Source organism: Diadema antillarum, unplaced genomic scaffold (genome assembly GCF_040938485.1).
Source record: "Diadema antillarum isolate AM-2024a unplaced genomic scaffold, OU_Dant_1.0 scf00000014, whole genome shotgun sequence".
Classification (NCBI taxonomy): domain Eukaryota; kingdom Metazoa; phylum Echinodermata; class Echinoidea; order Diadematoida; family Diadematidae; genus Diadema; species Diadema antillarum.
In genome coordinates this window covers 4,612,107-4,629,849 of record NW_027270903.1, presented here as the reverse complement: position 1 = coordinate 4,629,849, position 17,743 = coordinate 4,612,107, and the positions used below count along the sequence as shown (strand labels likewise).

Below are 17,743 nucleotides of genomic sequence, written 5' to 3'. Positions count from 1 at the left end.
TCAAAGTTGAGCCATACTGTCATAAAGATGACTTGAACTTGAACCCCCCTCCCCCCCCCCCCCACACACACACAAACAAACAAAGACAACAACAAAAGTTTTACGAAATGGGCTTTAGCAAGGATCCAACTATAGACCTGCTAAAGTAAAATATCAAGTTCTAAAATATTCTCAGTTTACACTATGGTTAACCTTATTAAATTCTAAAATTTGTAGAATTTTCAGTGATTCTCTTTTGCAACACTGATCTGCCTTGCCCGTAGTATGTTTGCATTATTTTCTATGGGATTGGCATGTACCCCTTAATACAGGGTCATAAGACATGATCTCTTCTGTCACACTGTGTGTTTACTGTGTGTCTATAGATTTAGTACTACATGTACCAAGTGTAACAGTTACACTGTAGACACACTGTGGGGCACTACGTTTGCACTGTCAACATGTTCCAAATTGAAATTCAAACTATATTATTTATGTGTGTGTGTGTGTGTGTGTGTATTTCAAGATGGGTTGTTGGCAACTCATCAACCATAGGCACTCTATTTATAAATCATGAGTCTTAGCCATATGCACAAAAGTGCGAAACAAGACCAAGAAAGAAAACGCATAAATGGATAATGTGGGTTAGGTAATAAACCAACCTGCTCGGCATTTGCTTGTTTTGTTTTTAGTTTCATTTTGATGGGGTCCAACACGTTCTCAAGTATCAGAAACGTTAAACACGCTCACAGAAATTCAAACATCGTCTGTAACTTACATAAACAATCAACATGAACCTTCCATGAAAGATAAATACCTAAACATTTTGTTGAATCTATTTGGTATAACTGTCATCCATTCACTGATACTAAACGTGGAAGAGATTTTATTGTGTTAATGAAAACCATGTAATTAGTCTTATTTATATTGAGCGATACTTTATTCGCCTGAATCCGTTCAAATTCCAGTTGCAGTTCATTATTCACTGAATCGAGCAATACATAAGGATTTGAGTGAGAATAAAAAAAAAGAAGAATTGTGTCATCTGCTAAGTGCGAGCAGAAGCAAAGACAGCAGAAAGGATGAGTTCCGGAAGTCATTGATATATAGAATAAATAAAAGAGAACCTAAGAGGGAGCCCTGTGGAGCACCACAGCAAATCGAGTTTATTTCAGAGTCATGATTATTCACTGTAACTTATGAACCACTACAAGGACTTTCCATGAATACCGATGAACACAGACATTTCACGGAGTGAGTGTATGACCGTATACGAATTGCCTGATCAACATAAAGCAATATTAATAAACAAATCCTGTCACTGTTGCGATTAAAATTTGACCAACACTGTCAGCATCACACATAAGTTATAGGGCTTTTGTTACAAATAAAATCTGTGTATGAAAGAAAAATAATGCATTTGGTATGTAGAGTGGTGACAGTGAAAACAGACTTAGTGAATGAATGGACAACCTTTCATGTCTGAATTTATCTATATGCGTGTGTGTTTTAGGCAAATATACATGAAATGTATCAAGACACTGTTTTTTTTTCTTTTTCCGTAAGAGCGTACATTGTATGTGGCTATACTTGGGATTATCTTTGTCAAAAATCTAGCATCCATTTTGTCTGGACATGATAGTCGGATGATTTCCCGAGACAGTTTACATTTCTAATAAATATAAATTGGCTATACCCCCTCCCTCCCCCCCCCCCCCCCCCCAGGTCCCCAGTCCTCTCGTTGTACTGGGTAGAGAGTTTCAGGATGTATAATGATTAGGGTAAGGAATAAGGATGTTTGTGATTTGTTTGGTGACAGATGGTTCATTTAAGTAAGGCCCCAAATATTACTGTTTGATTTTGGATTGTTTTGCTTGTCAGATCCAGGGAACCCGCTTACTGGATAATCAAATTCATCCGACATTACAATTATAGTCCTACTTATAGTCCTACTTGCAAACTTCAAATTCAGGTATGATTCAGAACAATTTAGATTTTGTAGATCAAGACAAAAACAAAATAGATTTCACTCTCTCATTTAATTTAGTATCTTTGATTTCTGTTCAATACACAAAGTATCAAAAGGTCTGTAGCAACAATGAAGTGAGATGGGGCCTTTTGCTTGTGAGATATGTTTAAACACGTCTTTATATCATAACCTTTTCAATATCATAAGCCACCTCTACGTGGTCCTATTCTCCACAGGCAATGATGTACCTAATTCATATTAATTTGTGTTTGAAATTGAATTTCATACTTTGACTTTGATCTTTTACATTCTTGCTTTTTTAGCCATTTCACTTTTATATTTATGAATAAATAAAAGAGCCTGTCAACGAGACTAGTTCGAAAGGAGATGGACGGGTATTTCCCTCTACTGGAATTTTTCTCAAATTGATTCGGCGCATACGTCTTGAGGAAAAACGCTGTACGTCAATTCACAATAAAAGCTGGTGACCCACATGCAGCATAGGCGCAAGCACAAACCTACTATCAGACAGTGAACTTGCTCGGTTGTAGTGTAGAAACAGACGCATTTTAAATCGTATCGTTTCGTGCCGAAGTTGTTTGATGACTGACTGTGAGGCAAAGCGAAGATCAGGCAAGGATATTTTGTCCGGTTTCATGGATGGCCGGAAGGATATAATAGTACACCAGGTCCTGTAAATGTGTCACAAACAACTGAGTTTATTACGTACAACGCACGGGAAGGAACAGCAGTGAACTGGACTGTGTACTGCGCATGCAAAGGACGCGGTGCAGTGCGTTGGCATAGAAAGATGTGATGTGTATAACAATGAGCAGGCATTCAACTGACTTAGGCCTACCTGAAAATCAATGGCAACATTGGATCAGTTGTATGCAGAACTAGTACTAATAACGTTGGTTTTGAGAAAGTGTTGGGAGTAGATGTCGAAAGCTGCCTCATTAGAAAGAGAGCCTGTTTTTCCTGCATGTCTGGCCGTCCTAGCGGTCCCACACATGTGCGATGATATTAACTGGTTAACCGGAGGTATACTGTACAGAGGCATACAGTCATGGCCGAGTTGAGGATGACGACGGCTCGTGTGGAAGCTGCGCTGTGTGACGTACAGGCCTAATCACAGCTAATCATTCAGGATAAAAACTGGTAGCGTTATCTGAGAAGGTAAATGCAAGCCATGAAGGAAGAGAGAAAAGAGCCTGGGCTTATCACGTCTGATACGTAAGTGGTTTAAAATTATGTTTGTTTGTTGATTTGCTTGTTTGTCGACCTATATTTTTCTTTTCTTTTCTATGATTGGGACCGTTGGGACCTATATTACAGGGAGAAGAACATAAACATTGAAAGGTACTTCCCCTGAACCTCTAGCACCCTATAATATAATTAGCACATACGGCTCGAGTGTGGTATATATATTATATAACCAAGGGTTACCGGGTATGAGGTCATATTCAAATGCTGACGTAGAGAGGGGCATGGTTCCCCGCTTCACCAATTCCCATCCCACTCCAGAATACTTTCGAATATGGAATAAAGACCAACACATTTTTTTTTTTGCCCTTTGTTTTAACCGATCGAGAATGTTCCTTGTGACTGCACGCGCAAGGAAGTTGATGTCATCACCGCAACAAGTATCACAAAGAAAAATTATTCGAAATCTACCATTTTATTTTTTTCATGTCATACCTAGTCTGACTTCCATATAATCTGCCTCTGCTGCTTTTTACTTTGCCGTCCAATGTATTTTATACACGGCGAGAGAAGTCTAGCTGAGCTGAGAAATGGTCCTGCTCGGCAAATGGGTCTGGAAATGAGACTATATCATACCATGTGATTGCGCATGATATCATAGTTCCTCTTTATGAACATAAGTGAAACTTTTGGTGTTTGAACTGTCTAAATTTAGGTCTGACTGTAAGGAAAGATGTTCGTACCCTGCTGCGTATCTTTCAAAGTAGCTCTTTTCCCTTAAAGAGATTAAAAACATGGTGTATTTTGACCTCACCTTATTACTGCAGTGTCTATACGATTTCATACATCCATACATTTATAACAATCGAACTGTTGTCAATGAAACATTAAAGGTACTATTTACCATTGGGAACAGTGATTAAAAATATTAGACTTATAACATTTCATGCATATGACTATTGTGTAGATCAGCTGTATCACAAAATATCCTACCATATAATTTCTTTTTCAATACAATGTATATCCAAAACAAATATATGAGGAGATATCACTATGTACTCACTGAACCATAACTGTAGACTGTAAGACCGATGCATGATGACCGGACGTGATGACAACGTATAGCATAATGGCACAAGGCACTGTCTTTTCTAGTATTACATAGCATATTAGGAAACATCAAGACTTAGAAATACGTCTTCATTATTTTTCTGGATCATCTAGTTCATTAGAACTTTTTTCTAGATAAATCTACATCATGTTTTCTAGTTTGTGTATAACTACATTGGCGTTTCTTGGACAAGTGACCATAATAAAAAGGTGACAAATATGATTTACAAACTATAAAGTATGTCCTCAATAACTCATAAATACGATGTGGTCCTATCGTGAGGAGGTTTGGTTGTATCGTTTAAAATGCTGAAATTTTAATAGCTGAGTGTATAGTTCAGGATTATGTACGTCTTGAGTCTCTCATGTTCATAACTTTTAGACACCAATAGATGTATTAGCATGGCACATGTACATTGAGCAAGCCTACGTCATAGACTACACTTTCCGTTATTGATAAACACTCACTTTCATATCCAAATCCGTCTTTCCGTGATGGGTCAGTGTCAGATTTCATTGAAATAATGGATGTGACCAAATTGCTTCCTGTCAATCGGGGAAATGAGCAAAGAAAAAAAAATATCGTTGTGACTAGAATACAGGCTTATATCTTCTGTGTAACGTGTTTTTGAATAATATTATTGATTATTCTAATGTACAAAACATTGCCTTAAATATATGCTGAAACTTACCCAAAAAAAGTTACCCAAAAGTTATTAGAGTTGAAAGTGAAGAGTGTGTACAAGGTTTTTCAAAAGTGAAAAAGGGACTCTAAAGACACACCTAATCATACTATTTTATTTTAAAAAAATCGAGATAAACTGCTAAAAAAACACACTTCCCGCCCATTTTATAACCCTAAATTTTGGCATAATGTAAAAGAAGACTTGCTCTTTCAGAAGATATGAAAAAAGTCAAGATCGGCTAGGTTGACCCATACTTTTACTTATTTTCAGTCTTCACACAATATCAGTGTGTGCGACTTTTTGTTTGTTTTGTGATGCACGGATATAATGCAAAGCACAATGCATCTCGTACCTTAAAAATCAATATGGCGATTCTGACATCATGAATAAACTTGTAGCATGTGATAATACTACATCATTTTGCGATGATGTAACATAAGATTTAAAAAGAAAAAGGAATTACTCAGCGCCGTCAGAGGAAAAAACATGTTATTTATCAGCTGGCTCCTCCATGTTACTTTATCGTGCAATTTCATTTTTTTCTCTCTCTCTCTCAAAGTGTCATATCTATTTTTCTGGGGGCTTTTTTGTATAAAGTGATGCAATGTAATGCTATGATTTCATCTTTGTTCTTTGCATTTCAATGTGAATTTTGAAAAAAAAGATGAAATGAAAAATAAAATGAATGCCCATCAGCGTTGATATAAATTGCTATCAAAAAGCACAATCATACAGACCTACATGCTAGGGTTCAAGGGTTTAACCCTATTAAGCCCAAGCTATTTTGACCTCTCGCAGGCCCAAGGGGGGGGGGGGCACATTGTGCCCCCCCCCCCCACATAACTTTTTTATTATTTGCTGTATCATCGTCATATTTGGCACGTGGGTAGAGTAACTCATACTCTACATGAATTTGAATTTTCACAAGGTCACCCATGGAGGGCGCTATTTACAAAAATATAAAGAAATACATAGGAAATATGCTAAAAACATGATATTTCGGTATAATTTCTTTATCCCCATTATATATGTCTTATTATAGACCAATTATTTTCATATTTGCCACAAATGATAAGCAAGTGGAATTCTATTATTTGTTATGTTTCAAATTTCTCAAGGTCACCACATGGGGGCGCTATTCATATCAACATAGCGATACATTATGAGACCTGAGATGAAATGTTTGGGATGGGTACATGTATAGTTATGACATTTCATATTTGCATAATAGTGGAATTTTGAGATTGCAAATTGAAAATATGATAAAATAATGATATCAGAGGCATAACTTGGGTGAAGGAATCAAAATAACTCAAAATATAAGGGCAATCTGTAGAAAATATTATTGCTTTCAATTATCTCTATTATATCTATTGTTTTATGCCTTTGTCACATAAAATCAAAGAAATAATAAGAAAAACTTTTCAGGACCACGATTACTTCAAATTTTGCTTCTTCAACAAATTTCAGCCAAGAAACACCTATTTCATACACTATAATGCTGTAAAATGAAATGGGAACAGAAAAAAAGATGCAAAATCTGACTGACATGGTTGTCAGTTTATGGTTGCCATGGCAACCAGCAACATCAAATATAGCTAAATTATATATCAAAATGTTCGCAATAAGATTTTAGGAAAAGTCACCAAATTTGGTTGAAATCGGATTAAGGACGAAGGAGTGGCAAATGAAAATCTGGTAGGGGGGCACAATGTACCCCCCCCCCCCCTTGGGCTTTATAGGGTTAAGACGACTTTTATTTTGATTAACATTTAGGGAATTGAGATGTCTTGTGTTTATAATAAGGCACTTAATAGTAGTCAGAATATGCATGTATAAGTATCCTGAATTAAAGCTTGTTTGTGCAAATGAACGAACACAATTGAGTACCGGTATATGAATATAAGAACGACCCAAGTCCATGGAAGATCATTTCGAGTAAACTAAAAAAAAAACTTCATATCTTTTTTTATTTGTCCAATAATATTCTATTTAACTGTGATGGGAAGGCAACATTGTATTTACAAATTAGAACATATATCATTATGACAATTAACATTTACATTAATTGTGGAGAGGCCATTTTGTGTGGTGGACTTGGGTCGTTCTTTGATTCATATACATGATATTCTGCTATAGAGATGGGAGAAGGATGAGAGAGGGCGCTATTATATGAATGTAAGAATGACCCAAGTCCTTCATTCTTACATTAATATAAGATTTAACTCATTCATTTCAGGCACTTCCGGGGGTAATTAGGATTTATCATTTACACACAAGATGAGTCCATGCATAAGCTACAATTTCCCATGTCAAACTAAATTTGGCCAAAAATTGGACTTGGGTCGTTCTTATATTCATATACTCAGTTGTTATGAGGGCACCTGATCATATATACACAACGGAATGTATTTTTGAAATGTTACTTGATAATACCTTTATCAGTTAAATTGAGATGAGGTACGTCGTTTGACACAAGACCATGTTATTGTTGCATTGTAATCAATCTATATAATTAAAGTACAAACAAGTCTTGAAAAGAAAAGAAAAAATAAATAGATTTCTATTTTTCGTAACCCACACCAGTTATCCCCTGTTTGTGTTTGTAGACATCTACCTTTTGGCTCGAATCAATTTGGTGTTTTATCCTCACCGGAACTGAAATAATAGTGAAAATAAATCTGAGCGAAAAGTAGAGCCTAATATCTAATAATATAAGTTTTCATACGAGTTTACGGGTTCTTTTCTTGATTGGAATTAATGTCTTACAGACAAGAGAATGTGCCGGGATGATTTCCTTCTGATGGGACTGAAAGGTATGTCTGCAAGAGCATTGGTACAGACTGTTCACCCTGTCATGACAGGCAAATATGGCGACAGAGGAAACACGTGACCATCAGGGAAAGGGTAACAATTTCTATTTGCAGATATCAGTTGGATTGTTTGGTTGTTGCTTTCATAACTGCTTCATTTCGTTTGTCCGATGTATTTATTCATCAGAAAAGCATTTACATTTTTTTGAAGTTGCTTTGTAAAAGATTAAGTACTCGTTTCATTGTCCTTGGTTCTTGTGAAAGCATGATTCCTTCAGATTCATGAAATGTGCTTAACACACAAAGTAGCTTACAAAGATGTCAGTTTCTTACTCTAGAACATCTTGGAGGGGGGGGGGGGGTGATGGAGGAGCAGCACTGTTGCATAATGATTAGGACTCCCGACTACCGATCTGAGGACTCGAGTTCAAATCCAGCCCAGTGTTTTTTTTTTTTGTGTGTGTGTGTGTTTTGTTGTTGTTGTTGTTGTTGTTTTGTTGTTGTTGTTGTTGTTGATTTTTTTTGTTACGTATACGATATCCCTTTTAGCCCAGTATAAAATGCACTGCATGGGTAGCTGCATAGCAACGCTGGGGTAATAAAAATGACAGGGCCCTCTGATACACGCAGTATCAACAATGAAGAAGATCTCCTGGCTAAAAATAATTTCAAAACATATGTATGATGTATTATACTCATGATAATAGTTTTCAATATTATGATTCAATTCAGGGCGCTCTGTATATCCAGATTTGTGCAATATCTAGACGAGATAATTGAATATGATTCAATTTAGTGCGGCCTGTCTCGAGATTTGTGCATTTCTATTGTTCCTTGGGAGGATGATAATTGTATATCATATACCAAATATGTTTATCACTATACTCCCTCATATGCTCTTTGGCGTGTATCTATTTACATGTTTCATATCAATGTTGATACCGCTGATTGGACAATCTGCTGTGAGCAAATCGTCAGTAACTTCGCTTAGGACTCAAATGTCACACTTCATAAAATGTGAACAGTTCCTAGCAACTATACCTGCACATACTTTGGAAAACACTAGTTAAAACAAAATATATTTTTACCCATATGTTTTACATTCTCATTTAAAGTAAAAACAGGGGGAATGTTTTAAGTTTAACGCTGAGCTTCCTCAAAAGGTCTTTATTTTATTCAGGATTAAAAAAAAATACTAATTGACTAAAGTATACGTAGAGTAATAGCGCACAAATAGAACTACACGAAAAATTCCATTAAATCATGTGTTATAACTGACTCTTTCCTTTTTTTCATAGGGAAATATTTGTTGTAATGATTGTAAAATTCGAGTGTTTGGTGCATTAAAGTAAAAACAGGGGGAATGTTTTAAGTTTAATGCTGAGCTTCCTCAAAAGGTCTTTATTTTATTCAGGATTAAAAAAAAAGTACTAATTGACTAAATTATACGTAGAGTAATAGCGCACAAATAGAACTACACGAAAAATGCCATTAAATCATGTGTTATAACTCACTCTTTCCTTTTTTTCATAGGGAAATATTTGTTGTAATGATTGTAAAATTCGAGTGTTTGGTGCATTAAAGTAAAAACAGGGGGAATGTTTTAAGTTTAATGCTGAGCTTCCTCAAAAGGTCTTTATTTTATTCAGGATTAAAAAAAATACTAATTGACTAAAGTATACGTAGAGTAATAGCGCACAAATAGAACTACACGAAAAATGCCATTAAATCATGTGTTATAACTGACTCTTTTCTTTTTTTCATAGGGAAATATTTGTTGTAATGATTGTAAAATTCGAGTGTTTGGTGCATTACCGTTATATTGTAATCATATTACGGTAATCTTCCACGTAGAATAGGTCACATAGAAACAAAGATAAAATCGTCAAGAGGACAGTAAAAGACACTGGGCCTCCAGTATGTCTGTAATCATGCGCAAATGTTAATACATGAGAAAGAAAATAATAATCATTATTTAAACGCTGAGGGAGCAAATCTTGTATGATAGAGAGGATGGTTCTCAATTTGAACATTTTGTCTGGACATAGCCTCTGTATTTGTGTTAGTTTTTAAGAAGATAACTTTCCATTTGCAACGTCTTAACTTTAATGAAAGGAATGATGGCCTGATATAAAATTGGAGAACTAAACCCTAGAATGTTTCTATTATTGGCAGCAAGCGAAGATGAAGTCATCAGCGACAAAGACATCGCGGATGTCGCCGAGAGTATGGGCGTCGGAGACCTCGACCAAGTGGGACTGGCGCTGGGAATTCCCCGAGCCGAGATTGTACGACACGAAGCTACGAACTTCATGAGCGGCAGGGTGACCTGCAAGGGTACACGAGATATGCTACGTGAGTGGAGAAGTCGGACCGGTGGACCTGTCATCGGGCTTCAAAGAGCCCTGCGAACGGCTGGAGTCAAATTTGATTTTGGGCGCCCCGAGCTTGCAAGGATCCCCTCGCCCCAAGGTGTGTGTGTATATGATGTTGTTCTTTTTTTATTTTTATTTTTATTTTTGTCACAGTACATTCATTGTCTTGCACGTGCTTGCGTTTAAGATTTCTCATGAAATTATGTGTAGTTGTGCGTTCCTTTTTGTAACAGGATAATCTGTTCTCCCGATGCCAGCAACGAAAAAAATTAATGCATAGGAAAAACAAAATCTTCCCAAAGGTATATATGCTTTTATTTGTTATCATTATCACTCTGTAATCTTCTTCTTTTTTGTGATTACAATTTTGGTTTTGTATTGTCCTGATGTTATTTTGTCTTTTAGAGTCTTTGTGCTCTCAGAAACACAAAGCGCGTATGAATGCAATTACTGTTATTATTATCACTGTGTTCTGCAAAAATCCATTTTTAATAGGAAAAGAATCAGTGACGCTCTCGGAGTCTTGCCATGAAATCACCGATGTCCTCCTGGACAACCTGTCGAAGGACATCTCGGTTGGTGACGACTTCGACGCCCTTGGGCGTGCCCTGGGCTGTACTCAGGCCGAAATCTCACGCCATCTGGCCACGAACTCGAGCTTTGGAAGGATGACAAACAGGGGAACGAAAGACATGCTGTATGCGTGGAGGAGCAGGACCAATGCGGATGCTTCCGAACTCAAGAGGGCGTTTCTAGACGCCCGGCTCGTTTCCTTGGTCGACAAATATTTCCAAGATGAAGCTCCGCCATATAACAACAACTCCTCATCAGCTCCTAGTCTTGGTAAGAAAGCAATTGTTCCTCATATTCGGGTCTTGCGATTAACCCTGTCTTGAATAACAAATTTCTAAAAAAAAAAAAAAAAAAAAAAAAAACATTTCGAAGAATCTTTTAATTACGTTATCATCTACAAGAGAAAAATCAAATATTTTAAAAGATGCTACATTCTTGCACAATGAATGCGTTGTAAGGTAGTACTGAAATCCATACATTTCATTTAACAATTTTCTTTGCCTTACAGAAACTTTAATCTCCACTTTCTCCCATCAGTAAGAATCGTTTGTACATGATACACTTACTTACACAATAGAAGTCTGCAATTGTGTGAGGAGAATAGGCTTTCCTTTTAAGGAATTTCGTGCGATCAGACGTAAGTATTTTAATCATACAAAAATATGAACGTCCTCAACAAGTTTGCTTTTTATATTTAATCTGAAGCAGCCGAGACACGTTCATTTCTTTTTCAAAAATTTTTGCAAAACATCAACAGAAATAAACTGATTAAGTTATCACGATATTATACCCCATGTCTCTTCTTTGGAAAGGCTTCCTGGATACGAAGGTCACAGATACTTTGACTGTGAACGACCTGAGGCAAAGACTGGAAGACACGTACGAACATGAACATTGTCACGTCCAGTTAGTTCCCTGGAGCGAGGAAGCCTACGTTAAGCTTAACGATCTGTACATAAACATTGCCGTTTTCAAAGAGGGAAATAAGTTCGTCCCTGGTAGAAGCAGGGAAAGGTTAAAGTTGAATTCTGTCGATGACGTTTTCCGGAAAAAGTTTGATGGTATTCTGCCAATGCGCATCGTCGTTCTTGCGAAGGCTGGAACAGGAAAGACTACAATGGTAGCGAAAATTGCCTACGACTGGAAGCACGCCGTGGAGGGCTCCCCACTTAAAGATATTCCACTTTTGTTTGTGATAACTATGAGGCGACTGAAGAAGGATACCTCGCTCGGCGACGCTATTCTTTTTCAGCTCCTTCAGAGCATGGATGGCATCTCAGGTGAAGAGTTGGAAAAGTTCATCGCTGCCCATGAGGACAAATGCATGCTTGTGTTGGATGGATACGATGAGTATGTTGGCAAGATATGCACTAAGTCCTCACAAGATCCACACCTATGCAGTTCTGTTATTGATGTCATGTGCAATAGGAAGTTGAGAAAATGTCGGACGCTTGTCACATCGAGATTCTACAGGGAAACGGATTTCAACAAGCCAAAGTTTGCATTCGTGAAAATGACCGTTGAAGGTTTTTCGGATGCGAACATTGCAGAATACGTCACACAATTCTTCAAGGAAGAACCTCAGATGGGTAAAGGGTTGCACGAATTCCTACAGATTAACCCGTTGATAACTGAGTTAATCCATGTTCCCTTATTCTGTGTCATGTTGTGCGATCTATGGCAACAGAAGTCCTTGGAAGATGTTAACACCAAGACGGGTCTCTTTGATCAGGTCAATCTGTTCCTCTGGCACCATTCTCGGCGATCTGATGATGGTGATGATGGTGACGTGGATGACGACGACGCTTTGGATGATGACGACAGTGACTCAAGATTAGATGAACTTGTTATACATCTGGGCAGAATTGCATTTGAATCTCTCCTAGAGGACAGGAAAAAGATCGTCTTTTCAGAATCTGATTTTAAAGACGTGAAAGACGAGCTTGAAATGGGACGAAAGATGGGGCTGGTATCGAAGAGGACTGTCACTGCTCGGCAGATCAAGCGAGGTGCACCGCCCTCAACGACAGAGATTCAATTCTATCACAAGCTAGCACAGGAGCACTGTGCGAGTAAGTATCTGGCGCAGCTTACATCGGAACCAAGCGCCCTGGAAGACGCGCTGAAAAGAATGGGTGGGAAAGAGGGCGTCCTCGTCTATGAGAATCTATTAAGATTCACCTGTGGAGAGAGCGCGGCCGCCTGTGCCAAGGTCCTCCAGCACATTCATGGTCAAGAGTGGCTTCTACCCCCTGACGTTAACTTCCTGTTTCGAGTGACCCTTGACCTGCTTCATGAGTGCCAAGAAGTCACCTCTGAAGTAACATCAGAGCTGGAGACAATATTCAACCGCGGTTACCTGTGTCTCCACGGGCTGCCCTCCCGAGTCATTAGGGCGCTGCACAAACTACCAGTGACTGTCAGAAACAAGGTAACTTGCACAATAAGGGAGTTCACAGTTGTGATTAGCGCATGTGCAAAACAAAGGTCAAATGAAAATGCCTGTGTATTTACCAGTGACTTTAAAATGAAAAGAATTATGTCAGTATGTGTTTCAGAATGAATTGATAACGTACAGGTGTAAGTCATTCATCAACACTTTTTAATAACATCTGTCCATGCACTTTATTGTTAAAATACAACGATTGTATTTAGATGCAAATGCTTCAGCAAGGAATTCTTCATCACAACACATGTCCATTTCATAGGAATGTTTCTGGTGTAGGGGTCAAATGGGACATGCGCTAGCCATAAGCCCCCTTATACTTGTTGTGAAATCAACAAGAAACATTCTTTAGTATCTTTCATTGATAAGGACTTGCTATATTCTGCTGCCCTGATGAAATTTAAATTGTTCCTATTGGCATAAACGTAGAGTGCTTGTTTTATGAACAAAAACTACAAAATAATGTATGTCCGCTTGAAATAATTGCGTTGCCGTGCCATTCGGAATATGATTTCATTGAAATAGATGTTTGTAATGGATTTAAATGGTGACAGGTGATATTTAGTGTAAGCAGAATGTCAGCATGTCTTATGACAAAAGACTTAGCGGGTTTGTTTTGCGAAAATTCATGAGCCCTTGCAGACACACACATACACGTACAAACACACACATTCGCACATAGGCACACACACACACACACGCACACACACAAACACACACGATGAGCATTCACCTTGATGTTTACATTTCTTTCAAAGCATCAATTTATTGCAATGAGATTGTCCAATGGATTTAAATGAGGTCAGATGATACAGAGAGCAGCAACATTGACAATGACAATGCAGAGAAAAGGCTCCAGTATGAAACATACTCAGCAGGTGTGGTTTCACCAAAGTTTAAGGGGATTACATACGCCACCCCCTCCCCACACACACACACACACTCGCACATGCATGGTATACGTGCATGAAGTACTATATAACTATGCATGATATAATACTACATGATATGTAACGTTAGAAAAGACAAGAAGTCATAAGGATTTCATTATGAGTACTAGTTCGATTCATTTGATTGTTTTCCTATTCTTTTGCATTTTTTTTTTCAGATAAGATTAGCACGCATACAGTCCATGGAACTTCCTGATGAAGTTGTTAAGGACTTTGCTGAAATCGTCAAACAATTTGGAGGACTCGTTCACTTTGGCTTTCGTGGAGTTCAAATGACAGAATTGTCCATGGAGAAGATGGTCACTGCAACACGACATATAAAATCCTCAAAAGGCATCATGTGAGTCTTTCCCTTTTTTCTGTCTCTCTCCCTTTATGTATGCTATTGTATTGAGCAAAATTAATATAAAGACCAAGAGCCTTGTTTAATTTGACACACAGTTGTTACTGGTTGTTGTTGGTTTTTTTTTTCTCGTTATCTATTTTTTACACTTTTTTGCCGATAGGTTCAAGTACTGCAAAACACGAATTAACGGTGATCTTGACAGCTTTGCCCGTGGCATTCACGTGAAGCAAAGGGAGAACAATTTGAGGATCCTCATCTTTCACGTGAGTATCGTGCAATGCCCACGTTTCATCAACTGTTCTTTAAAGATAATATAAAGTTTTGGTACCTCAAAAGTTTCCCTGAGTTTCCTTGTCTTAGTTTGTGTTTCAGGTTAAAGTACCTTTCATATAACTAACACTGTGAGACTTACTCGCCCCAAAGTGCTCTCATGTCTTAGTAATCATGCAATAATGGTTTCGTACAATACGTGTATATTGATTCTCGCGGTACCGCGTCGAGTCAAACTAACGGCTCGTTCGAATTTTTCAGAGTCCGCTCTGCTCTGGTACAAAACCATTATTGCATGATTACTAAGACATGAGAGCACTTTGGGGCGAGTAAGTCTCACAGTGTTAGTTATAAGAAAGGTACTTTAACCTGAAGCACAAACTAAGACAAGGAAACTCAGGGAAACTTTTGAGGTACCAAAACTTTATTTCATTATCTTAAGAATAAAGAATCACACGACACATATCAAACTAGAAGTGTTGACAAATTTAGTGAGCAAAGTAATCTGGGGAGACAGAGAAGCACATGTACAGTATAATTAGACACACATCCCAACATAGTAGTAACCCAATTTGTTATATTTTCCACGTGTGGCAGCTGTGCCCGTTTATATCGAAAGCAAGTGAATATTTATAATCATAAAGACATATCTTGAAAACTAAATACAGACGCACAAAAAAAAACCTGCAAAAATTCGCTTGTAATAAAACGTCCTTCCAGTTTATTTTCAAGTGAACCAAATTGTTTCAACTAAACCCTGTTTTTGTCTTTGTTTTGTTTGTATTGGATACTGAAATTCCCTTTCGATTATTGGTTTCTTCCTTTTCTTATTGTTGCTTTTGTTTCCTTAATTTTCCTAATGATTTATCAATGTCATGATCTCGGGATAGTCAACGGTAATGTTGTGAGACTTTTGTGGTCGTATGTTACAGTAGAAGCGGTGATCTGCATTTGGCACCCTGTTCTTTAATGTTTATTATCGATACACAATATTCTACACCTAGGGGAAAAAAAGACAAACAGGACATCCCGAGTGCTAATGACTACGAGTGCATTGAATATTTCAACTCCTACAACGAAATATTGAAGAAATCGATCCCAACGCGTGTACATATACTCCATTCTTCTTAAAATGAGATATTTGCGATTATGAGCGTTGAAGCCGCCAAAACATGACAGAGAAAGTGATAAGAAAATAAGAAATATTCTCAGTGACAACTTCAAGAATGATCCTTGTTTAGTAACAAGTAAAGTATCACTTTAAAGGTTTTATTTTGCTCTTTCAGGTGATGGACTCTTTTTTTTGGAAATGTTAAAAAAAGGCGCTCAACCCGCCTTTCCAACAAACTTTTCAAGTATTGATAAACATGCTATATTTTTAAAAGGTATACGCGATTTCAGGCAACTTTTCAAAGCACCATGATGCATTAAGAAACGAACTAAACATATCATTCTACCCAAATCTATGTCTGGACATTACTTCGGGAGTCATTGTACCTCTGTGTGGGAACATCCCTATCGTCTCTCCCATGAGGATCAAAGTTTTAGTTATAGAAATGTTGAAATTAGAAGTCAATTCACAGTGCCATATCAACGATTATAATTAAGTGAAGGCATCTCAGGTTATTTTTTTCCTATCTGCTGTTTTACTTCTGATTGGATTTCACATAAGAAAAAAAAGCTATCAAGAGGAATTTGAGTTTATACGTATCATTTCTGTTTTTGTTTGCTTTTTTCGCAGGCCAAAGAGGATCAAGATCCCATTATGCAGGTAACACGTGATTTTGAGACTTAAATGCAACCTGAATTTTTGCCTCTTTCAAACCGTGAATTATCATAATTGGTTCTTCACACTTGAAAAGATAACACGTTCAGTGCTGTAACCTTCAGCCATGGCTTCTGCTAAAACAATTTTTAACCGGGCAAGAATGGACAAAAGAACTTCTTTCCATTACAAGTCTGATTGTTATCGTGTTTTTTTTTTTCATTCGATGCATGAATATTTTCAAATTCTTAAGACATTTTACGATAATATGTCAATATATCTACAAATCAACAATTTTGGAGTAGCATGTTCTCTTCCTCTTTGCTTCATCTTCATTTGCAAAGTCTAATATTCAAAGATAGTTTGTGTATTAAACAAGGTCAAATTTCATAATTGGTGATGGAAATAATAAGGACAGGTTTGCTTATTTTTTGAATTATCTGCCAAGGTGAATTCAGCAGTCAGCGTGTCGTCTCTTCAGGTTTTATCAAATGGCCTGCTGTATTTCTTTTTAAAAAGATGAAATAAATACTGTTGGAGCATGATTGTTGCAGTGAATGTGTACTTGTGACGTCGTTTCAACGACCAAAAAAAAAAAAAAAAATCTACAAACTTGAACCGAAAACAAGACCGAAGTTCCTGCGTAGTAAGAACCGTCTATCGTTCTTTCCTTTTTTTCTTTTTCTTTTTAAATTCTGGTGTCCTATCTTTATTCTTCTCTAAATCATTACAGGATGACGTAAAACGGGATTTCTACTGTACGCACTTTGGACGATGACGTTTCTTGATTAGACCTCCGTCATCTTTCCAGAAGTGATTGTGATAAAGCAAGACTTGATAATTGCAGCTACGTCCTTTTCAATGTTGAAGTGGATAGCATCCCAGTGCTTAGTCTGACGTGACAGTAGTTTAGTGAATATAATTTCCAGACGTGTATAACATCCATGTATTCATGGGATGTGTGGATTTTCAAAGAATTAGTCTAGTAGCATGAAACCGTTCCTTCACACGCACACGCACACACACACACAACCACACACAAAACGGTGAGTTAGTATTTTCGTAAAAGCTACTCACATTTACACACACACAAACACATACTGAGCATGGAGTATAATTACTCTGGTGCTAAATATTCACTTTCAAAATCCAAGACTGCTGTCCTGGAGAGACATTGTTGGAACAACAAACAGGCGGACAAAAAGGTCCGAAAACTTGGGTCGTGTCATAAACAGCAATTGTTCGAGATTTTCCG

General features: G+C 37.4%; 2 protein-coding genes across 2 annotated transcripts; both read left to right on the top strand.

Annotated features, from left to right (window-relative positions):
- Window positions 1–9,919: 9,919 nt before the first annotated feature.
- On the top strand, window positions 9,920–13,763 carry LOC139722146 (NLR family CARD domain-containing protein 4-like). The gene is made up of 4 exons (XM_071633460.1): window positions 9,920–10,235; window positions 10,634–10,981; window positions 11,524–13,142; window positions 13,758–13,763. The coding sequence occupies exons 1-4, from the start codon at window positions 9,920–9,922 to the stop codon at window positions 13,761–13,763; spliced, it is 2,289 nt and encodes a 762-aa protein (XP_071489561.1).
- Window positions 13,764–14,281: 518 nt separating this feature from the next.
- LOC139723022 (uncharacterized) lies at window positions 14,282–17,316 on the top strand. Its single transcript, XM_071634302.1, has 4 exons — window positions 14,282–14,447; window positions 14,614–14,716; window positions 16,465–16,494; window positions 17,222–17,316. The coding sequence occupies exons 1-4, from the start codon at window positions 14,290–14,292 to the stop codon at window positions 17,264–17,266; spliced, it is 336 nt and encodes a 111-aa protein (XP_071490403.1). The 5' UTR covers window positions 14,282–14,289; the 3' UTR covers window positions 17,267–17,316.
- The last annotated feature ends 427 nt before the right edge of the window (window positions 17,317–17,743 follow it).

Bases quoted from the DNA above. Each gene is read 5' to 3' on its own strand.
- LOC139723022 (XM_071634302.1), top strand. From the start codon at position 14,290: ATGGAACTTCCTGATGAAGTTGTTAAGGACTTTGCTGAAATCGTCAAA. The intron at 14,448-14,613 runs GTGAGTCTTTCC...TTTTGCCGATAG, and splicing joins AAATCCTCAAAAGGCATCAT to GTTCAAGTACTGCAAAACAC. The intron at 14,717-16,464 runs GTGAGTATCGTG...CTTTTTTCGCAG, and splicing joins TGAGGATCCTCATCTTTCAC to GCCAAAGAGGATCAAGATCC.
- LOC139722146 (XM_071633460.1), top strand. From the start codon at position 9,920: ATGTTTCTATTATTGGCAGCAAGCGAAGATGAAGTCATCAGCGACAAA. The intron at 10,236-10,633 runs GTGTGTGTGTAT...CATTTTTAATAG, and splicing joins AAGGATCCCCTCGCCCCAAG to GAAAAGAATCAGTGACGCTC. The intron at 10,982-11,523 runs GTAAGAAAGCAA...TTCTTTGGAAAG, and splicing joins CTCATCAGCTCCTAGTCTTG to GCTTCCTGGATACGAAGGTC.